The following is a 21,081-nucleotide window of genomic DNA, read 5'->3' as shown; positions in this document are numbered from 1 at the left end:
AGCCGCACAGCACAGCCTGGCACCGAGCCAGAGAGCGCGGATTGGACAGCAACAGCCTGCAACTGTTTCTTTGTGCCCGCAGGAGATCTGAATCCCCAGAGATTGGATGAGTATTCAACTTCAATGCATTACAGCTTGAGAATTCAATTGTTATCCAAACCAGTTGATATCAATTTAATTCCTAAGAGTTCTGTACTTGTTTTGAGTATCTAATGTAGAAGTTATAACCAAGTTCATTTACGAGACGGTCTTAATGAATGATATACTGAATGTATGTCCTCTTGATATATGTAACACTTTGTAACTGATTGAATATATACCTTTTGTATTCTGATAACCCTCTCGATAAGATCTGTTAGGTTTATATGCATATTTTATGTATTAATAAATGTATCCTCGTGTATTAGTACCTGTGTGTGTGCGTTGTTTGAGTTATATCGCATGGTTGGATTCTAAAGCCATCAAAAGAATCAATTTTGTGATTTACTGCTACAATTAATAATTGTCCCAGTAAATGCCCAAACCCTACAGAACTGGTGCCTTCAGAGAGCACAATACATTTAATTTGGCGTCCCTGGGCCGGCTATGGCAACGTTACAGTGAAACTCAGAAATCAGAAATCCTCAGTGAAAAGGTATGCAGATACGGTGCAGATGCAGGAGCAAGTAGTTATTGAGACAGGCGAACAATCCAGAACGTCAGGTGAGGTCCAAGGTCGAGAGGCAAAAGGGAGTTCAGTAACCAGTAAGCGAGATTCAGAGTAAACGCGAGGTATAGCTCTCAAAGAGAAGACTCAATACCGAGTAGCGGGAAGTGGGTTTTGGATGGTTAAAATAGTGCTGCTTGCCGCACAGCAGAGCGTGTGCTGATGGATTAACACATGTTAGTATTAACCCGCTGCTGGTACTGGTTAGTTCTTTTGTGAGTTGATCCCCGATGGTGGTGACAGTGACAGAATGCTGTTTTGTGATTGATGCTATATCAAAATATAGGTCCTGTAAAATTAAGCACAGAAATAAAAACATTTAATTGACTTGTACATCTGTCGCACTCCTACACTATTAACATCCATTGGGAGTTGAATTTCAATTATGTTTCCACTTCATTCAGATATGTTCTCTATTTTTCAAATTGTTGGCAATGCCACATGTTAAAGAAGGACAGAGGAGTAGGAGATCAGACCTGTGGTCAAGGGCTGGTGGAGTAGGGAATGAGATCAAAGAATTTCTGAAGTTTTCTAAGCTAGAAAAAAAATTAGGTGGCATGACTATATGTGATCAACACTGTCAAACTTGGAGAGGATTGCTCCAGCAACAGGAAATGGTTATCAGTGATTTGGCATGAATATAGAAAAAAAGTAAGAACCCAAGTGCTAAGGGCACAGAAGGGGGTGAGTATTGTTAAGGATTCCAAACCAGATGACAGTACACAATCTATAGTCAATATTTCAAGTCAAAGTGAGGGACATACAGATGCCATTCAAAACAAGCGGGCGATACCGCATTATTTTCCGGTGCGCTTGATGCAGTATTCCGCAAGTTACGGTATTAATACCGTATATTCTCGCATAGGGCTGAATGATACCACAAATAAAATAATAGTATCCTGAATTTCCGCAAGGTGGAGCTAATAAAGCTCGACCTCTCATGTTTGAGCTCTCGCCATCAAAGTCTTTACCGAAGATATTACTAATAGTATTTACAGTATAATGAATGACCTTGGACAAGCTGGAAACTCAAAGTATTGCCCTGGTCCTCATTCACCATGCCTTTCACATGCTCATAGAAGATATTGATTTAGGAACATGTATACAGTATGTATATGTATATTTAATGTCTTTACTGTGCCCGTTTAAGTATTGAATATTTATATGGAATTTTACCATAACGTGTGTGAAATCCATAAACGATATTGGTTTTGGAACATAAACCTACAGTATGTAAACTGTATATGGCTGGTCTCGGCACTTTAAAGAAAAAATACACACCGGTATTCCATTTCTCCCTAAACATTTTAAGCATCGCGGTCTTTAACTAACGTGAAATAACATGTGTATAAAAAGTGGTAGTTTTAAGCTTTTCTGCGAATATGCTCGATACCGGAGTCAACAAGCATACTTTTAGAATTTGATTAATAGGGAATATAATGTGGAATCATGTATCTAAAGAAATTAATAATGATATAATTTGGTTTCTGTCAAAGTGCAATGAAACCTATAACTTGATTCTTATGGACGCCTGGTCCCGCCAGGAATTGAAGAAAAACATGGAATTGCGTATCTAAAGAAATAACAGTATACTGTAACTATGTTCATGCACAAACAGTAGCATGTTACATTATTAATTTGGGTGTCTCCTCTTGGCAGAAAGCGCTAAATTGCATTTTGAGTGCGGTTTTTGACTTTTTTAAAATTACAACCCATACATAAGCTGATACTGTTTAGACTTTTAATTATTTTAAACTGTATTACAGCAGCACAATGTGCTTTTTCACAAAACCTAGAGTAATGAAATGTCTTTCGTTGTACAGCTTTTCAGCTAAATATATTTATCGCTTACACCTTACACTTGAGGTGCCTGACAAAAACCGGTTGAACAGCTCTGTTGGAGGTTTGCAGATCAGATCAGATTCCCTTCCCCCCACAGAAAAACAGACTTATTAGTCGCTATTCACTGCGACTCCAATTTCAGGCGTAAGTGATAGATCCCAGTTTAGCCGATCTTGTTACAGCATGTTACTGTTTACTCTTATTAACCATATTAATTTTAAGTGCTTAATGCCATTTTTTGACCACGCACGAATATTCTTATGTCCATATCTTCGCAAGGGAATCAGTGCGAATTGTAATACTAATTAAATGACTGCGGGCAATTTCCACCCCCTCTGACAGCAGGAACATAACCCATTCTCAGCACAGCAGCTCATTATAATATATGGTGTTCAAATCTTTTGCTGCCTTTTGCTGCCTCACAAAGCTTTAGAGAACTTAACATTTCTATTATCAACAAATTGTAAATACGATGTTTACATTGGCATTACTAATTTTTCACTTGAGTGTATGGAGGATTGTCAGCTGTCACTGAGAGCAGTTAATTAAATGTATTTTTTGATTCACAATCAGACAAATGCAACATAAATTGTTATCTTTGTCTTCTAAGTATATTAATAAACTTTCAGCATAGCTTTCAACCCGTTTAGATTTATTTTTCTTGGGATTTTGGGATCAAACGTGGAAAGATTAGATTAATAATCATTTTTAATTTTTAAATACATTTTTGAAAAGTGTAATCTATACTAAAAAGCTGTATTTATTTAATACCACTTGATACTTATATTAATGGAGTTTAGTTGATACTGTTTAAACTTTAAATTATTTTAAATTTTATTACAGCATTGTACACATGCTTAAAAGAGGAGAAAACGCAAGCCTTCTTCAGGTGTAAGGGTCTTCTGCTCAGAATGAAACGCTAAAATGTAATGTAGGCTCTGAATGGGTTCAATTATGATTTGGGCTTGATTAAGGTTGCTACCTTTCATCCAAAATCCTGCTTGAATCCTTCTAAACTAAAAATTAGACACGAGAAGGGGCTCTGGTGAAATTTCTCTTTTTTTAAATTCTCTTTTATTCTTGGAAAAATATCTTACCCGCTGCAATCCGGGCACAGAAGGATTAAAAGAAGCCAGACAGGCAGGGGGAAGAGTTCTAAATAAAGAGGTATCCAGGTAACAGGGAAGGTAACAGCCGCAGACATGGCCTACTTAGCCCGCCAGGGTTACCCTACTCTCCCGGAGGAGGCCCACCTGGAGATAGCACTCCAGGAGTTCCTCTGGGCCCTGGCGCCGACTGAGGTGCAGTGCCACGTGATGCTGGCCGTGCCGGTCCTCTTGGAGCAGGCCCTGGCTCTGGCTGAGCAGGCTGATGTCGTATTCGAGGAGACCGGTGGGCACCAACGGAGGGGCGCACGGGGAATCAGATGGGGAGGAGGAGACCGCCAGCGCGGGGATGCTGGGGGAGCGATACCGGCTGGTCATCTGCCACAGCTGTGGGGAGAGGGGCCACATCGCATGGGAGTACCGGGCGCTGGAGCCCCGGGGACTCCGAAGGCCATCGGGAAACGGGAGAGGGGTGGCCTAAAGAGGGGAAGGCTGCCCTTGACTCTACCCCCACTCCGGAAAGCCAGAAGGAGCGCTTCACCCCACCTGCTGCCGTGGGAAGGGTTGGCCACAGCCGGGGCTTATTTCTTCCCTGCCTCATCGAGGGCAGACCCTGCCAGGCCCTCGTCGACACCGGTTCGACCATCACCCTGCTACGGCCTGGTATCCAAGGCAGCCGGACCCCCAGGGTGCTCACCATGCACTTTGGGGCTGCGAGGGTGAAACACTCAAGGGGGGTCTGCCTTCAGTGGCAGGGAAGGAATAAGCCAACTCTTCCCACAGGAGGCAGGGTGAAGCGCTCCTTGCTTAGAATAGCAATATTATGGACAATCCATTGACAATAAATATAGAAAAGCACATATTAAATTTGGGAAATTTGGTTTCAAACACCTCATATCAATGATGCCTATACTGTTTTCCTCTACAGTATGCTAATCTGTTGTAGTGCATTCGCCCCCCTCTTATTTTATAGAGAAATAGAGGTTGTACAGTATGCGTTACAATATAAACATTTACTGTCAACCTTTAAATCAACAATTGATTTAAAGACGATCTGTCAAAGCGCAATGAAACCTATTACTCGATTCTTATGGACTCCCGGTCCTGCCAGGGATTAAAAAATAACATGGAATCGCGCATCTAAAGAAATAACAGTATACAGTAACTATGTTCATGCACAAACAACGGCATGTTACATTATTAATTTGGGGGTCTCCTCTTGCCAGAAAGTGCTTAATTGCATTTTGAGTGCAAAAAATTTTGAGTTTTTAAAAAATTGCAACTCATAAATAAGCAGATACTGTTTAGACTTTTTTTTAAACTATTTTTTTAAAACAGCAGCACAATGTGCCTTTTCTCGAAACCTCCTAGACTAACTAAATGTCTTGTGTTGTACAGCTTTTCAGCTAAATACTGTATATTTATCGCTTACGCCTGACATAAGAGGTGCCCGATAAAAAACGGTTGAACAGCTCTTTTGGAAGTTTCGTGAAAAAGCTACAGGAGTGCCAATCGTAATCGTTTTTATTTTTAATCGTTCAATGCAGATGGCTGATGGCATGTTCCATAAGAGAATGGTAATTAAAAACCATTCATACTTTCGTTGGAGTTTAAATAAAGTTGATGTTTTATCTACAGATGCAGCCATTCAGACACGTACCGGAGGTAATTGGCTACGGCGTCGTGCATCCTGATGCGCGATGACGCAAAATACCGCGGTACGTGATTGGTTGACCGACAGGGGCACTCGTGGTCCGTTGGTCTGTCGTAGAAAGACTTACTGTAAACGTCTTTACTGTGCACGTTGTAGATATTGAATTTTACCACTGAAGGGAAATCTTAGTAGCTGAGCATAAAAAGAATAGGAGCATACTGTAACGCGTGTGAAGGCAATAAACGATTTTAATTTTGGAACGTAAACATACAGTATATAGCTGGTCTTGGTACTTTAAAGAAAAAAATACACACCAGTATTCCATTTCTCCCTAAACATTGTAAGCTTCGAAGTCTTTAACTAACGTGATACCGGAGTCAACAAGCATACTTTTAGAATTTGATTAAAAGGGAATATAATATGGAATCGCGTATCTCAAGAATTTAATAACGGTATGATTATATCCGTGTACTGCGGCAGGGCTGTGTAGGGCTGTTTTGCCTGCCTGTTCATGCGAGCTGTCTTGTAGCCTACTGGTCTAGGTGCATGACTACCAACTGGCAGGTTGTGTGTTTGAATCCAGCTGGTGCTGGACTTTTCATTTTTATTTATTTATTTTTTAATCGCGTAACATAAACATATTACCGTATGCAAACTGTACTGTATACAGTATGTATATGTATATTTAATGTCTTAACTGTGCCCGTTTAGGTATTGAATATTCATATCTAATTATTTTTAACTTGATTTACAGTATTTGAGAGGTATGTCTTAACACCGATACTACAGTGCTTAAGTACTGCTCACGTATATGTTTCTAGGTTTATATTATGCATTTCATACGGTCAAATTACTTTTGAGCAACTAATGAGAAGTGCGAAACGGTATGCGTTTTAGGTTCGTTTTGTGCTTGATTAGAGATATCAAGTACATACAAGTCATTTTTTAAATGTTGTAGTTCGTCTTGAAAAAATGTTACGAGTACATCATCTATCAACAATTACACAGGTTCTGTTTCCATATTGCGGATTTTGGTTACGTAATATTATTTTCTAGATTTCACGTTGTGAATATGATGGGATGTCTGATGGGATGTTTCTAAAAATCCATCCTCTGTAAAACGTCTTCTCTAGTTGTCCTGCATATGTATTTGCTAATGAAGCTATGTGTTCTGAGCCATGATCTCTACATTTCTGTATGAACCAGCTTAGAGGGCTAAAGACAGCTTGTGTTTAAATTGAGTGTAAGGCAATTTATGCTTCTAAAGTCATGGTCAGCATTTATTTTTGTACTGTGCTGTAAACTTGTTCTTTGCCAAGTCACATTATTTTATAGCGTTTTTATAGCGTTATCAAATACGGTGTTACTGTAGTTTAGTGAGTCCCATGTCACATGGTCTGTGATTGAAACCTGTAAAACCGGTTTAATTCGTCACAGCCAGCACTCTTCAGGTGTGAGGATCTTCTGCTCAGAATGAAACGCTAAAATGTTTGTGTATATTCTAATGGTAGTGGGGGCAGGGTGTGTGGGAACAGGTTTGGTTGAAATTGCATTGGAGATCTATGTTCTTCACACCTGAAACATTTTCTCTGAAAGCATTTTCTTCGCAGTTTAACCGATCTTGTTACAGCATGTTACAGTTTACTATTATTAACCATATTAATTTTAAGTGCTTAATGTAAAATCTTGTAAAAATATATTTTCATTGTTCAAATATACATTAAGTCTGACTATCATATAATAAGTTAAATACAAAACTAAAGAAAAAATAGGGTTAAATATAATTCAAAATATTTTGCTAACAATGTAAACTGTTTATGAATAATAAAATGTAATAACTAAGGAGTAGGATGGCACAGTTGTTAGTATGTTTTTGTTTTGTTTCTTTTTCATAAATACAACAGTAGTACCTGATGTCTCAGTGGCTTTCAAAATTAAATTATGCATGCAAACCTGTGAACTAGAAAGATAACTAAGATATCCATCCGTTATATTCCATAATATCCATGAAATATATGGCGCTGAAATATGTGTGACGCAGTGGTGGCCTGACACGGTGAGGTGCCCTGGCAGCTGTGTGATGCAGTGGTGGTCGGGTATGTAGAGGTGCACTGGCAGCTGTGTGTTGTGACGCAGTGGTGGCCTGGCACGGTGAGGTGCGCTGGCAGCTGTGTGGTGTGACGCAGTGGTGCCCTGGCACGGTGAGGTGCGCTGGCAGCTGTGTGGTGTGAAGCAGTGGTGGCCTGGTACGGTGAGGTGCGCTGGCAGCTATGTGGTGTTACGCAGTGGTGGCCTGAAACGGTGAGGTGCCCTGGCAGCCGTATGATGCAGTGGTGGCCTGGCACGGTGAGGTGCGCTGGCAGCTGTATGATGCAGTGGTGGCCTGGCACGGTGAGGTGTGCTGGCAGCTGTATGATGCAGTGGTGGCCTGGCACGGTGAGGTGCGCTGGCAGCTGTATGATGCAGTGGTGGCCTGGCACGGTGAGGTGCGCTTGCAGCTATGTGACGCAGTGGTGGCCTGGCACAGTGAGGTGCGCTGACAGCTGTGTGGTGTGGCGCAGTTGTGGCCTGGTACCCGACCACCACTGCATCACACAGCTGCCAGCGAACCTCACCGTGCCAGGCCACCACTGCGTCACATAGCTGCAAGCGCACCTCACCGTGCCAGGCCACCACTGCGTCACACAGCTGCCAGCGCACCTCACCGTACCAGGCCACCACTGAGTCACACCACACAGCTGCCAGTGCACCTCTACATACCCGACCACCACTGCATCACACAGCTGCCAGCGCACCTCACCGTGCCAGGCCACCACTGCGTCACACCACACAGCTGTCAGCGCACCTCACCGTGCCCGGCCACCACTGCATCACACAGCTGCCAGCGCACCTCACCGTGCCAGGCCACCACTGCGTCACAACACACAGCTGCCAGTGCACCTCTACATACCCGACCACCACTGCATCACACAGCTGCCAGCGCACCTCACCGTGCCAGGCCACCACTGCGTCACACCACACAGCTGCCAGCGCACCTCACCGTACCAGGGCACCACTGCGTCACACCACACAGCTGCCAGCGCACCTCACCGTGCCAGGCCACCACTGCGTCACAACACACAGCTGCCAGTGCACCTCTACATACCCGACCACCACTGCATCACACAGCTGCCAGCGCACCTCACCGTACCAGGGCACCACTGCGTCACACCACACAGCTGGCAGCGCACCTCACCGTACCAGGCCACCACTGCGTCACAACACACAGCTGCCAGTGCACCTCTACATACCCGACCACCACTGCATCACACAGCTGCCAGCGCACCTCACCGTACCAGGGCACCACTGCGTCACACCACACAGCTGCCAGCGCACCTCACCGTACCAGGGCACCACTGCGTCACACCACACCGCTTCTTATTAGTTGCTCAAAAGTAATTTGACCGTATGAAATGCATAATATAAACCTAGAAACATATACTTGAGCAGTACTTAAGCACTGTAGTATCGGTGTTAAGACATACCTCTCAAATACTGTAAATCAAGTTAAAAATAATTAGATATGAATATTCAATACTTAAACGGGCACAGTTAAGACATTAAATATACATATACATACTGTATACAGTACAGTTTGCATACGGTAATATATGTTAAATATGTTAAAAATAAATAAATAAAAATGAAAAGTCCAGTACCAGCTGGATTCAAACACACAACCTGACAGTTGGCAGTCACGCACCTAGACCAGTCTAAATATTAGCAAAGTAATGTATTTTAAAAATCTTAAGATTTCTATATTTATGTCTTTATTTAGTGGTTTCATTAGTGACAAAGGCTCAACTTTCTTGGAAAAATGTCTTTTATGTAAACCATGTTTGCTATTCATTCATTTAGGGCTAGAATATGTTCATTGTCTTCCAATGAAAGAAGGGTTCCTTTCGCCGTAGTCAGGAGACATTAGAAGCTTGCCACGCACAGACTGTTACACCAGTGCATTAGCATGTTAAAGCATTGAGGAGCCTAGGTTTCTTAACTAGTAAGTACTGTACTTACTGGGTTTTGGAGGGGGGAGGTGTCTTTTGCTGGAAATCTCACCCCCTTCTACTTTGAAAATACCTGTGAAACCGGTTTAAATTGTCACACCCAGCACTCCCGCAGAGAGGGGGGTTGTACTTGCAGTGCATCGGTATAGATGGGAAAGCCAGAGCCGACCGCTATGCTGCCCACGTGTTATGCTCTTCGTTAATGTCTAAGCCGGAACACATCTAATTTTGTATTTCTTTAAAAAAAAAATCATTTGCCCAGCCTAACAGTATTGTTGTTATTGTTTTTATCCTGTAAAGCGCTTTGAGGAAGCACCTTTAAAGGCGCCATTTACAATAAAGTTAATTATTATTACTATTGTTCATTTGCTGGACAGAGAGGTGAACATTATTACGCAGAAGACAAAGATAGCGATTTCCGTTGCATTGTGCATTGTGCTGCTGTAATACAGTTTTAAATAATTAAAAGTCTAAACAGTATCAGCTTTATTTATGGGTTTTAAATAAAGGCGATTTAAACGCGATTTAAATCAATATAAATGTTTATATTGTGACACAAAGGTAACTATTCATTGTTATTAAAATGACTTAAATTCGATCATGTTGTGATATTTAGAAATATAAATTTGTTTAGTGCGAGTGAAGTTTTATTTAATCTCTGACCCAGGGAAACGTTTTATTTTTTCAAAGAAATGTTTGTTAAAAAGGAAGTCATGGTTCCAGTGGGATTCAAACACAGAGCGTGTGCCATGGGAGACAGGAACCTAACCCACAGCACCACCAGTAAGGTCGCATGCAGAGTGCTGAAAAAGCCCTACAAACATTATCAACAGACATCGTACAGCGTGTACTATTCTTGTGTTGCGGTACATGAATATAATTATATCGTTATTAATTTCTTTAGATACGCGATTCCATATTATATTTCCCTTTAATCACATTCTAAAAGTATGCTTGTTGACTCCGGTATCAGGTTAGTTAAAGACTTCGATGCTAAAAATGTTTAGGGAGAAATGGAATACTGGTGTATATTTTTTCTTTAAAGTGCCGAGGAAGCCATATACTGTATTTTTATGTTCCAAAATTAATATCGTTTATGGCCTTCACACGCATTACATTATGCTCCTATTCTTTTTATGCTCAGCTACTAAGATTTCCCTTCAGTGGTAAAATTCCATATAAATATTCAATACTAAAACGGGCACAGTAAAGACATTTAAATCTTTCTACATCCGACCAACGCACCACGAGTACCCCTGTTGGTAAACCAATCAAGTACCGCGGTATTTTGCATCGTGACGTGCGAGGCCGTAGCCAATTACCTCCGGTACGTGTCTGTGTCGCGCACTTTGAATGGCTGCATCTGTCCAAATAAGTTTGGATTTTGCAGTTCATAAGAGCTAGCCTCAGTGATCTGGCTACATAACCCTCTAATCTTGTACAATTTGGCTTACATCACAAACCTGGTGAAGAAATTGCTCTCTTCCAGCCCCGATTTGATTTGCAGTGGGACTTGCAGTGTGTCACCATTGGGTGTGCTCCACATCAGGGGTGAGTAAAGATGAGTATTGCCATAGGTGAATGTAAGCAATTATCATATGGAATTGTGACACTATATTGAAAAAAACAAATTCACATCCCTGGGTGGGCTCAAACCACAACCTTTCAGTTAACAGTCGAGCGTGGGCTAACCTATTGCGCCGAAGATACTTTTTTTTTGTTAGCAGAAATTATCGTCTTCAAGGTGTATTAATTAGATTTCCATTTTATTTAATCAAAATGTGCATTTTGGTCTGATTTTTACACATCCGGGGATGTTAGCACAGTATTCAAGAAGGTGAAGAAATAAATGTTTGACTGCTGGCTCCACACCGAAGAGAACAATAAAATTGTTACCGGAAACTACAAGTTAGAATTTAGCTGGTTTGATGGAAGCGATTATGGGGATTTGCATCGTTCTCTCAAAAGCATAATTGTATAATCAGAATCTTGACAAATACTACTGGCCTGGAATGTCTTGCGATTTTGAAAAATTGGCAGGTTTTATAATTTATTGAAATTGATTTTGTCTCATGTTTAATTGAAATTGTCTTCATGAAATATATTTATTGTTAAAAATGCTCTGATGTATATTTGCAAGTTTCGTAATGCCCCAAATTTTAGTCAATGACGATCCTTATAAAGCAAGATACAACATGCTCTCTAATAGAGGCCTCTTGACTTCATTCATTAATTCATACTGTATGTACTCTATTTACATTCTCACTACTGTCAGTCACTACTTTCTGTACAGATGCTTGCTAACATTTCCTTTTCAGTCGTTTGCCAATTTTGGGAGCATATCATATCAGCATGGATTCCAACAATTACTGCTGAATTTGTGTGCAGAGTGAAAGCAATAGGATGGTGACACAAATGACATAACACTGGAAATGCAGAATTAATTTTGACTTTAGGTCAAATCAGGATTAATGGATCCATAATGCAATTATTGAAAGACTCAAGGAGAATGTTGAAATGTGCAATGTTGCCATTGAGTTCTGGATGTGAATCTGTGAATGAGGTATTTGTTTTGTTACTTTCCAAATAATAACTGAATTGAAATAATTGTGGCATTTTGACATATTTTACTCCCATTTATTTAAATAAGCATTGTGAATATGCTGAACGTGAGTACCTTTGTGTTCTTTTAACATGTAAAGGTTAACACAGTTCTCTGCAGTTTGCTAGACATTAAAAGTCTGCTCCATTTCACCCACAGACCAGATGAATGAGAGAATAAATGGCACAATTCAGTTACATTAAAACAGTCCTTGGGTACACACAAATCAGTTAATAATATATTAATATTATGTTTTTTATGTGTGATGTTAATGAACAATGAACCAGTGATCTTTGCACTATAAGCTCATAATACAACACAGCCGTGGCTGGACCAGCAGTCTCTATACTGTATGATTACAAACTTACACCATCCAGAATGGACCAGTGATCTCTGGACTGTAGGGTTACAATATGACACAGCCCAGACTGGAGCAGTGGTTTCTGCACTGTAGGGTTACAATTTGATTGACCCCTAAAGTTCAATAAATCTCAATCCACCATGTCAGTTACAATCAATTAATCAATTTATTTATCACCCATACCAACATTTATAGATATGTTTACAACACAATGTCCTCCTCGCAGGTCTTACTGACTGGGCAGAATGTGAAAATAAGACTAGAAACTGAGTCTGCAGCTCTGAACTGACCCCCAGGTTCAGGACTGCTGGATGGAGCAGATGTTCAGGAGGCACTGTCCCAGTGTTGCTGCATCATAGGGGCCTCTTCGCCACACAGACACCCAGAAAGTCATTCCTGTCAGGTCATGGCACCGATACTGTCACGTCCTGCACTCGCCCTCACCCTCGCAAACCCCATTACATTCCCAAACCCATTGTTTCATGCTCTCATTCCTAACTGAACCCATCACATAATTTTTCACTTTTGATCTCACCTTTCGGCTATGCACAGGTTCTTAGGAGAACTACCTGCCGGATCCCTGACAGATACAGCAGGATAAGATTTATTGTTAATTGATCAGACAGCGTTTCAGAGCTCTGGGTGACATTAGGACAGGGTCTATTCCAGCTGACACAGGGTCACAGAGCTTGTCACCACAAACCCAGGATAGAGGGGTTCAGAGAATGAGGTCTGGACTCTGTGCAGGAGGGTCACTGTGTCTCCAGAGATGCTATAAAATGACAGAGTTCCTGCCCTGTGATGCACATACACTCCTATTCTGGAGGAGGGAGGGTCAGTTACTGCGGTTCTCACATTGTTGTGCCAGAAAGAGCAACTGGAGCCAGAGCAGCACAAACTCCAAGACTGGTCATTGCGCCCAAGAACACAGTCAAAGCCCCCTTTCCTATTGATTCCTTTGTAGGTGACGCCTATAAAAGCCCCTGTCCCTCTCCACTCCACCTCCCAGTAACAGCGAGTCCCAAACAGCCCTTCTCTGCACAGCACTTGTCTCCAGCTGTCAAATCTCTCGGGGTGATCAGGATATTTCTGGCCCTTGTCACTCCAGGTCACCTTCCTGCTCCCATCAGACAGATAGAGATGTGTATTGACTGTGTTGGGGTCCAGCGTGAGCTGGGAGGAATCTAATTGGACAGAAGAGGAGAGTCAGAGGACACACAGGCAGAACAGAATCTCTGAGCAGATCTCATCTAAAGTCCAGCCCCCACACCCTGGGGTTTTTGATTGGAAAGAAGAAGACGGTCAGAGGATAGACAGGCAGAACAGACATACATCTCCTGAGACTCATGAGTAAATGCTGAGTTCCTGAACCCTGTGACTGTTTTGGGTTGTTTTTCACAAGCTTTTTCTCTCACACTTGGAAAATAATAGTACCACACACAATTTCAGCAAACTGCACTGTCTCAAATAAGATGTGTGTCAATGCATCCGTTTGTATCAGTGTGTGAGTCATACTGTGTGTCAGAGTGTATGTGAGAGTGTGCATCAGTGTGTGTTACAAAATGTGTATCAGTGTGTGTATCAATGTGTGTGTATCATTGTGTGTATCAGTCTGTCAGAGTATGTATCAGTGTGTGTATTCTTTCAACGTTAGTTGACTGAGAAGATTTTAGATTTTAGATAAGGTTTGCGACACTTGGAACAATAAACACTTCTAACTTCAAAGTAGAGAGGATGTTTGCTGAGGTCTGGAGTAGAAACAATTTTAAAATTTACCTTAGTACCTAGTTAAAGGCTGGATTAACGATTGTCAAGGAGCAGTATAGAGCACAATATAAGATGACATTAAGATCACAGAAAAAAGGGGGGGAGAAACAAGGAGAAGATAGAGGAGTCCGCAGGAGTTGGGACTTGAAACTTGCGCCAGGCGAGAGCCCCTATTTCATGATCATCCAAACCAAACCTGACTGGAGCTGAGAATTTGAACCTTGTTAGAGAGAGCACACTGTTCTGTGTTTTTAGGGAACTTGGGTTTCCTGGGTAAAGGATACTTCAATTAGAAACGTCTTTTTTGCTTACGGTGCATGTTTATGGATAGGGATATAGGCTCCCATTTATTTGGTGGTTTCCAGGGTGCAATGAGAGAGAGATTTAACTGCAGGTTGCTTTGTATTTAGTTAGAAGGCAACTCATCTCTTATGTGGCCTCTGTAGGCATATTAAGAATTTAATGTTTAGTAGCAGTCTAGGGCTTTCTGGGTGACGAGAATGTTAGGCCTCTGAAACAATTTTTTTGTAAATACTGTACGTACAGCAGCGTGTGTGCTGTATGTTTTGTTGTGTGTAGTGTAGTTTGTGTCTTGTGTCATTGTAATAAATATTTGTTTTAACCAAGTGTGCCTGGATTATTACTCCTCTCAACAAAGCTGTGTCAGAGGACAAAGAATACACATGCCTCTAATTATACCAGCCACTTGGGTATATTGCTAGAAATCACTTACAAGTTGAATAATTATTTCATTTTTTGACTAAATCCTGATTTTCACCATTTCCTTACTCCCCATATGGAACAGTATCAATGTATGTGTAATATAGTGTGTATTAGTCTTTCTGAGTGTGCATCGGTGTGTATCAGTGTTTGAGTGTAAGAGTGTATATTAGCCACAGAGTGTTTTGGTGTATCTCTGCTGTGTGTCAGAGCTCCAGATATCTGTCACTAGGAGATCTCAGTGACAACAGACTCACAGTGTAAAAGCTCTGCTCTGCTCCGGGGTTCTGGAGTCTGCAGACTATAGACATCACTCACTGGGGAGACACAGATAGACATTTCTCATCAGGGCAGATCTGTTGTAGAATTAAACCAGCTGGTTCTTTCATCTGTATTGGAGTGTTGATTTTACATTTATCAGTCGTGGATATGTTTTCCATCTCTTTCAGTGTCTAAAGCTTTGATTCCAGAATACATACTGTAGTTGAGAATTCATGGAGATTTGAGTCCTCTAGTACTTCAGTGGGTCCTTTTGTAGTATTGGGTCAGTGGATCCTAATGTATCTGAATTGTTCTACTGTACTCTGACTGTAGCTACTATTGTAACTGGACTTTTCTACTGGGACTGTAGCTATTATAACCTATTGTAACAGAAATGTTCTACAGTACTGGGACTATAGCTCCTATTATTAGATTATGTTTCATCACTAACCTGTTCTGGAGATCTTGACTAATTCCTTTTTGCAGATGTCTTCCAGTTGCTCTTTCAGTCCTGAGACAGCTCTCCTCACAGCCTCAGTACAGAAGTGTGGACTGACAGGAATGATGGGGGAGTCTCCAGCTCCAGGAGAGACACAGAGAGACTGGACAGCCTACAGCAGGGAAGATAGAGAGGAGTTTCCAGTCAAACCTCAATGGGCTATGACACACATTCTGGAGGAGAAGCCAGAAGTAGCTCCATTGGAGAGCTCTGTGCCAAAGACATCTTTCTTTACTGCAGAGTCCTAGAGCAGTGATGTTACCTGGAGAAAAAGGATGTGATCCTCTGTGTGTGAGAGCTGGTTCAGCTCAGTGTCTCTGGTCCTCAGCTCAGCGATCTCCAGCTCCAGCTGCTCTCGGAGTCTTTCAGCCTGACTCACTGCAGCCCTCTCCTGAGCTCTGATCAGCTGTGTGACCTCAGAGCGAGTTCTCTCAATGGAGCGGATCAGCTCAGTGAAGATCCTGTCAGTGTCCAGCACTGCTGTGTGTGCAGAGCTCTGAATGAGGAGACACAGGAATTGTTAGCATTATTACAGAGGAAAATACTCCAACTGAAGACAGAAAAGATGTCCCTCTATCCCTGATCACAGGAAGAATTTAAACTTCTCATGTCACACTCACAGTCCCGATAGTCATTGAGGTAAGATACTGATGCAGTGTCAGAGTTTCAGGCCGAATGGAGAACATCAGTATGTCCTCACATTTAGGTATCAGTGTGAATTAGGCTCCTCAGAACTAAAACTTGTTCCAGTCGCTGGTTGACTGGATTCCATCTCTACATCACCTCTATACTAGATGTTCTAAATTATATTTGTTGGGTGTATTAAGAGATATAATATTATCACATGTCACCAGTAGCTATATCACCTTGCAGCTCTCAACTGGCAGCCCACTGAAGCTCAGCAGGGCTGAGCTGGGTCAGTACCTGGATTGGAGACCTCCTGAGAAGCTATGGTTGCCAACGGGGGGTGCCCACACTGTGGTCTGCGGGGACACTATACTGTAGTGGGCGCCGTCTTTCAGATGAGACTCTAAATCAAGGTCCTGACTCTCAGTGGTCATTAAAGATCCCCGGGCATTTCTTGATAAGAGTAGGGTGTTATCCTAGTGTCATGGCCAAATTTCCCTCCCTTGGCCTTTACCGTGGCCTCCAAATTGTCCCCATGTGTAATTGGATCCCACTTGCCCTGAAATGGACTGGCACCCTGCCTTATGCTTGTTTTTGCTGGATAGGCTCTGGCTTCCCGCGACACCATAGGGTATAAAGCAGTTTGGCAAATGACATGACAATATTGTAACATGATGCCACTGTGTTTCCCAGGAGTACTGGTTTGTCCAGTGGCCAGCTATGGAAATGAGCTTCAATCTTGTCAATACCCACTCTGAGTGACTCCACAGCCTGGTTCAGCTCCTGCAGCTCCCTCTCTCTCTCCTGGAGACTCTGCTGGGTTTGTGTCAGTAGCTGCTTCTGTGGAGAAATGCAGATTCTCAGGACATTTCTCTCCCCACTCTCAGCACAGATACATTGTCTACAAGAAACTGAACAGTGTAATGAGTAAAATACAACTGCACAGTCCTGAGATATTGTTACCGTAGTACATACATTTTCAGGCCGGATCAATGTATATGATTGAAAAATCATGATTTTTCAGATCACAATTACTTTTTTTTTTCCTAAACACATATTGATTTATATCTAATGTACTTTCATATATTACATTTCTCAAAACACAAGCGAGAAGATGGATTTACCCTGAAACAATTAAAGCAAACAGTCCATTAACACAAGATTGACTGGAATGTCCTCAAGATTATTGATGCATGGCTATCCTGTTGATCCGTCCTCTGAGCATTTGGAAAAGAGAGGAAATGATTCTTGGAGCTGACATTTCCAGATGCACCCTAGTGAATAACTCCATCTCTCGCAGCTCCTATGCCGAATTTCTAAGGACAGTGAATCTGTCTTTCTTCAAAGTTCTGCAAGCCTGTTGTTTCCCTGCTATTGTGAGATGAGGAGCTCTTTGGCCCCAGCTGAAGCTCATGAAGGTGGTTGAGGATTTTGTTCTTAATTGTGAATTCAGCTCCATCAGTCTGATGTTCTGCCTCTGATTCAGCACTCCTGAAGCGGCTTATCTCAAGCTTGTAGTGTTACTCTCAGAGTGGTGATATTGATGTCCTATATCCTGTCCTCTATTCCATGGTCACAAATGCAGTTTACTGTTATGGGTTGTCACTGTATGGACAGCTCATGAGGGTCTTGATGTTCCAAGTCTCACATTCCGATTGATGCTTCTGTGTTTTTCGTTCACAGTAAGATCTTACTGGGCTCTTTTTTCCTTCTTCAACAGGGGTGAGCATTGTTAAACATTGTTAAACATAAAAAATACATTCTGTCTCTGCCCAGATACCTGACAACCCTAAAACCTGACCAGGACCACGAGCTTCCAGATATCACTGTTCTGATCCCTGAAGGATGTGGAGGATGTGTTGGGGGTGGAAGAGGTCTGTGTGACATCTTCTGTGGTAGAGAGACCAGCTTCCTCACCTGTTTATGTAACAACACCATGATCATGTGGCATGGAGACCAGTAGACTGGAGGTCTCTTTCAGCTACAGCCTTTGACCATCGGAACAGCAGCTGAGACATTCCAGGTGGTTCATCTTCCTCTGTTCTGCTATTTAGGATGTGGCAATCAGAGCCCAGTTTTTGGCATATGAAGGCAACAGGAATCCAAGCAGGACAGAACAGTTTGTCCTCACACCAACCTGTGGATACTAACCCCAGATCACTCACTGTCCAGGTTCCACAGAGAGGAGGATGAAATTTGCCATCCATTAATCTCTTCAGTGACACAATAATCTGAATAATTGGCAGAGCACTGATCTGCTGATCTGTGACTTTAGACCATAAGGAATTCATGAAGAGCTGCCCTAGTTGTTCCAGTCAGAGGTTATTGTGATGAGCCTGTCTGTGTAAGAATTTCAGATCTCTGTGGACATGGATTGAGCTAAGAAACACCTGGATAACTTTGGACAAAACAAAACGATATGACATAGTTGAGAGTTGTACAGACATTCCCTAATTGTTAAACAGTATGTGGAAATACAGTATATATTAACCTTCTAGTCATCTCTGTTACTAATGTAGATAATTAAGGATAAAAAAACATGTAAATGAATACGAATGTTGATTCTACATCTTGTGATGATGTGTCTTCATCCATTGTGTCACTTAATTTCTAGTGCATTTATAGGAGTGAAAGGTGAGTACAGAGCTCTCAGTTACTGCTGTGTTAAATGGACAGTTCAGTAAATGAATGGGAGTTAGGGGTGAGTACAGAACTGTCAGTCACTGCTGTGTTCACTGTTCAGTCTAGTCGAGTTCACAGGAGTACAGAGCTGAACCAGGTGTGTTGCATTCCATTCATTCCAAAAGAATAATGAGCAGGTGAGGCGTGTCTACAAAGCAGTCAGTCACTGCTGTACTGCTAGTATTCTATGGACTCTGAAACTGAGAAATACTTCCTTGTTCCTCTATGAACTATTACAGTGAAAACCTGTTTTTTTTTAATCTCCAGAACACATGGTGTGTAAAGATCAACTCACACACACCTTATCATCACACACTCCTAACACCCCTGTTTCCCCTGTACCTGAAAGCCCTCAGTAAAAAAAAAAAGTCCTCACCTGTTTCTCAGTCCTTCCTGCTGCAGGAGAGACACTATCATGACCTCTGTGTTCATCCATTGTGCACAAATAACAGACACATTTTTGATCAGTACGACAATAGAACTCCAGGGGTTTGTCGTGATTTGGGCATACAAGTTCATCCAGATGTCCAGTAGCATCAACCAGCGTGTGTCTCTTCAAACGGGCAACTTCATGGTGAGGTTGGAGGTGTGTCTGGCAGTAAGAGGCCAGACACATCAGGCAGGATTTCACAGCTCTCCCTTGACTCCCACTGCAGACAGCACACAGCACATCTCCAGGGCCAGCAGGACTGTGAGCAGGAAGAAGAGCACTGAGCCCTGTCTGCTTCAGTTTCTCCATCAGTTCAGCCAGCATGGTGTTCCTTCGCAGAACAGGTCTTGGAGTGAAGGTCTCTCTGCACTGGGGGCATCTGTAGATGCCAGTATGATCATCCAGATCCCAGTGTGCCTTAATACAGCCCATACAGTAGCTGTGCCCACAGGGAAGAGCCACTGGATCCTTCAGCAAATCCAGACACACAGAGCAGCTGAACTGGTCTTGATCCAGGAAATCTCCTGCTGTTGCCATTTTGTCATTCAGCACAAATACCACAAGGAACTAGAGAGCTGTTTCAGCAGAGGTGAAATTGAAGTTTGTGTCTGAGCTCTCTTCCTGGAGATGCAAGGGGTGTGTCCTTTGTAAAGGATGTGGCTTAGAAAGGGGTGTGGTTTTGAAACCAGCACCCAGCACTCCACTATGGTGATGGTATTTAGATCCATGAAGAGAAAGTGTGCTTCTGTCCCTGCCTGGCTCTCCCTGTGGTCAGATTATACTTGCAGATGAGCTGAGAGTCTCAGTGCCCTGCAGAGGATGACTACAGGATCAGCCAGCTGTCTGCTGGCTGGTTTCTGTATTCTCACAGGTCATTCTCAACTACACCCCAGTGTTCTCTCCAGTTTGGCATTAAGCAGTAGCAGGTTCTGTGTCAAGGCAGAGCCCTTGTCTAAGGGTGATGGGTTACCTTGACAACCACAGCTGGGGAAGTTAATTTTGGATGAGCCACAGCTGTGGGAGCTCTTTAGTCACACACTGAACACTTCCCCAGAGGGACCAGGTTAGTTGCCTGGTTTAGTTGCAGCTGAGAGAAGACGAATTCAAGGCTTCAACTAACAGACTCCCTCAAGGGGAGACAAGGACCGCTGCCGTGGTAGAATTCTGGCCATCACAGAGGACAGTCACCACCCCGGGCATGAGCTCTTTACCCCACTGCCCTCAGGCAAGAGATACAAGAGCATACAGACACTTACCACTAGATTCTTCAATAGCTTCTATCCACAAGCACTGCTATTGGCGAACACATTTGGCCATGCCCCTCAGACCACATCAACACCACCTACCTCACTGTAATTTTATTTATTGCACAACTGCAGTCGTTGTTTACATGTCTGCATTGTTTACATTCGAACTGTTTACTTGTTTACTTGTACATTGTCTGCTGTTTGTTTGTATATTGTCTTGAAGCCCTGTATGCACTTTGTGTTTTACACATTTTTAATAATTGAGAGACTTTCTGTCAGTAAGAAATCCATTGTACCAGTACATGTACCGGTTACATATGGCAATAAAGTTCAAGTTAATTACAGTGACAGTGTATCCTCACCAGGACAGGTTGAGTTTTTAGGCCTCGCTCTCCTTTATCTCTAGTCATGATGCTGCAAAATAGGAACAGTCCAACCTAGATTCTACTGCTCCAAGCGGTGCACTTTTTTCTTTCTTTTTCCTTGTTTTTCCTTTTTACTAAGCTCACAGTGGTGCCTCAAGCAAGGCAT

The 21,081-nt window shown here is 42.4% G+C and overlaps 1 protein-coding gene across 3 annotated transcripts; it reads right to left on the bottom strand.

The window, feature by feature from the left end:
* Nucleotides 1–12,464: 12,464 nt before the first annotated feature.
* LOC148666010 (E3 ubiquitin-protein ligase TRIM16-like) lies at nt 12,465–19,932 on the bottom strand. Of its 3 annotated transcripts, none has more exons than XM_088631661.1 (6): nt 19,250–19,932; nt 16,945–17,028; nt 15,827–16,060; nt 15,517–15,676; nt 15,062–15,121; nt 12,465–13,501 (listed from the first exon to the last, which is right to left on the bottom strand). In XM_088631661.1, the coding sequence occupies exons 1-6, from the start codon at nt 19,838–19,840 to the stop codon at nt 12,978–12,980; spliced, it is 1,653 nt and encodes a 550-aa protein (XP_088487787.1). In that variant the 5' UTR covers nt 19,841–19,932; the 3' UTR covers nt 12,465–12,977. The 3 variants fall into 3 exon arrangements, with proteins under 3 accessions (XP_088487787.1, XP_088487786.1, XP_088487788.1); XM_088631660.1 differs by having other exon boundaries at nt 16,945–17,031; nt 19,250–19,931; XM_088631662.1 differs by lacking the exon at nt 15,062–15,121 and having other exon boundaries at nt 16,945–17,031; nt 19,250–19,931.
* Nucleotides 19,933–21,081: the final 1,149 nt, after the last annotated feature.

Source organism: Lepisosteus platostomus, chromosome 5, assembly GCF_059453375.1.
Source record: "Lepisosteus platostomus isolate fLepPlt1 chromosome 5, fLepPlt1.hap1, whole genome shotgun sequence".
In the NCBI taxonomy this organism is placed as follows: Eukaryota; Metazoa; Chordata; class Actinopteri; order Semionotiformes; family Lepisosteidae; genus Lepisosteus; species Lepisosteus platostomus.
Note: the sequence above shows the minus strand (reverse complement) of the source record. Positions and strands in the feature narration are given on the sequence as shown.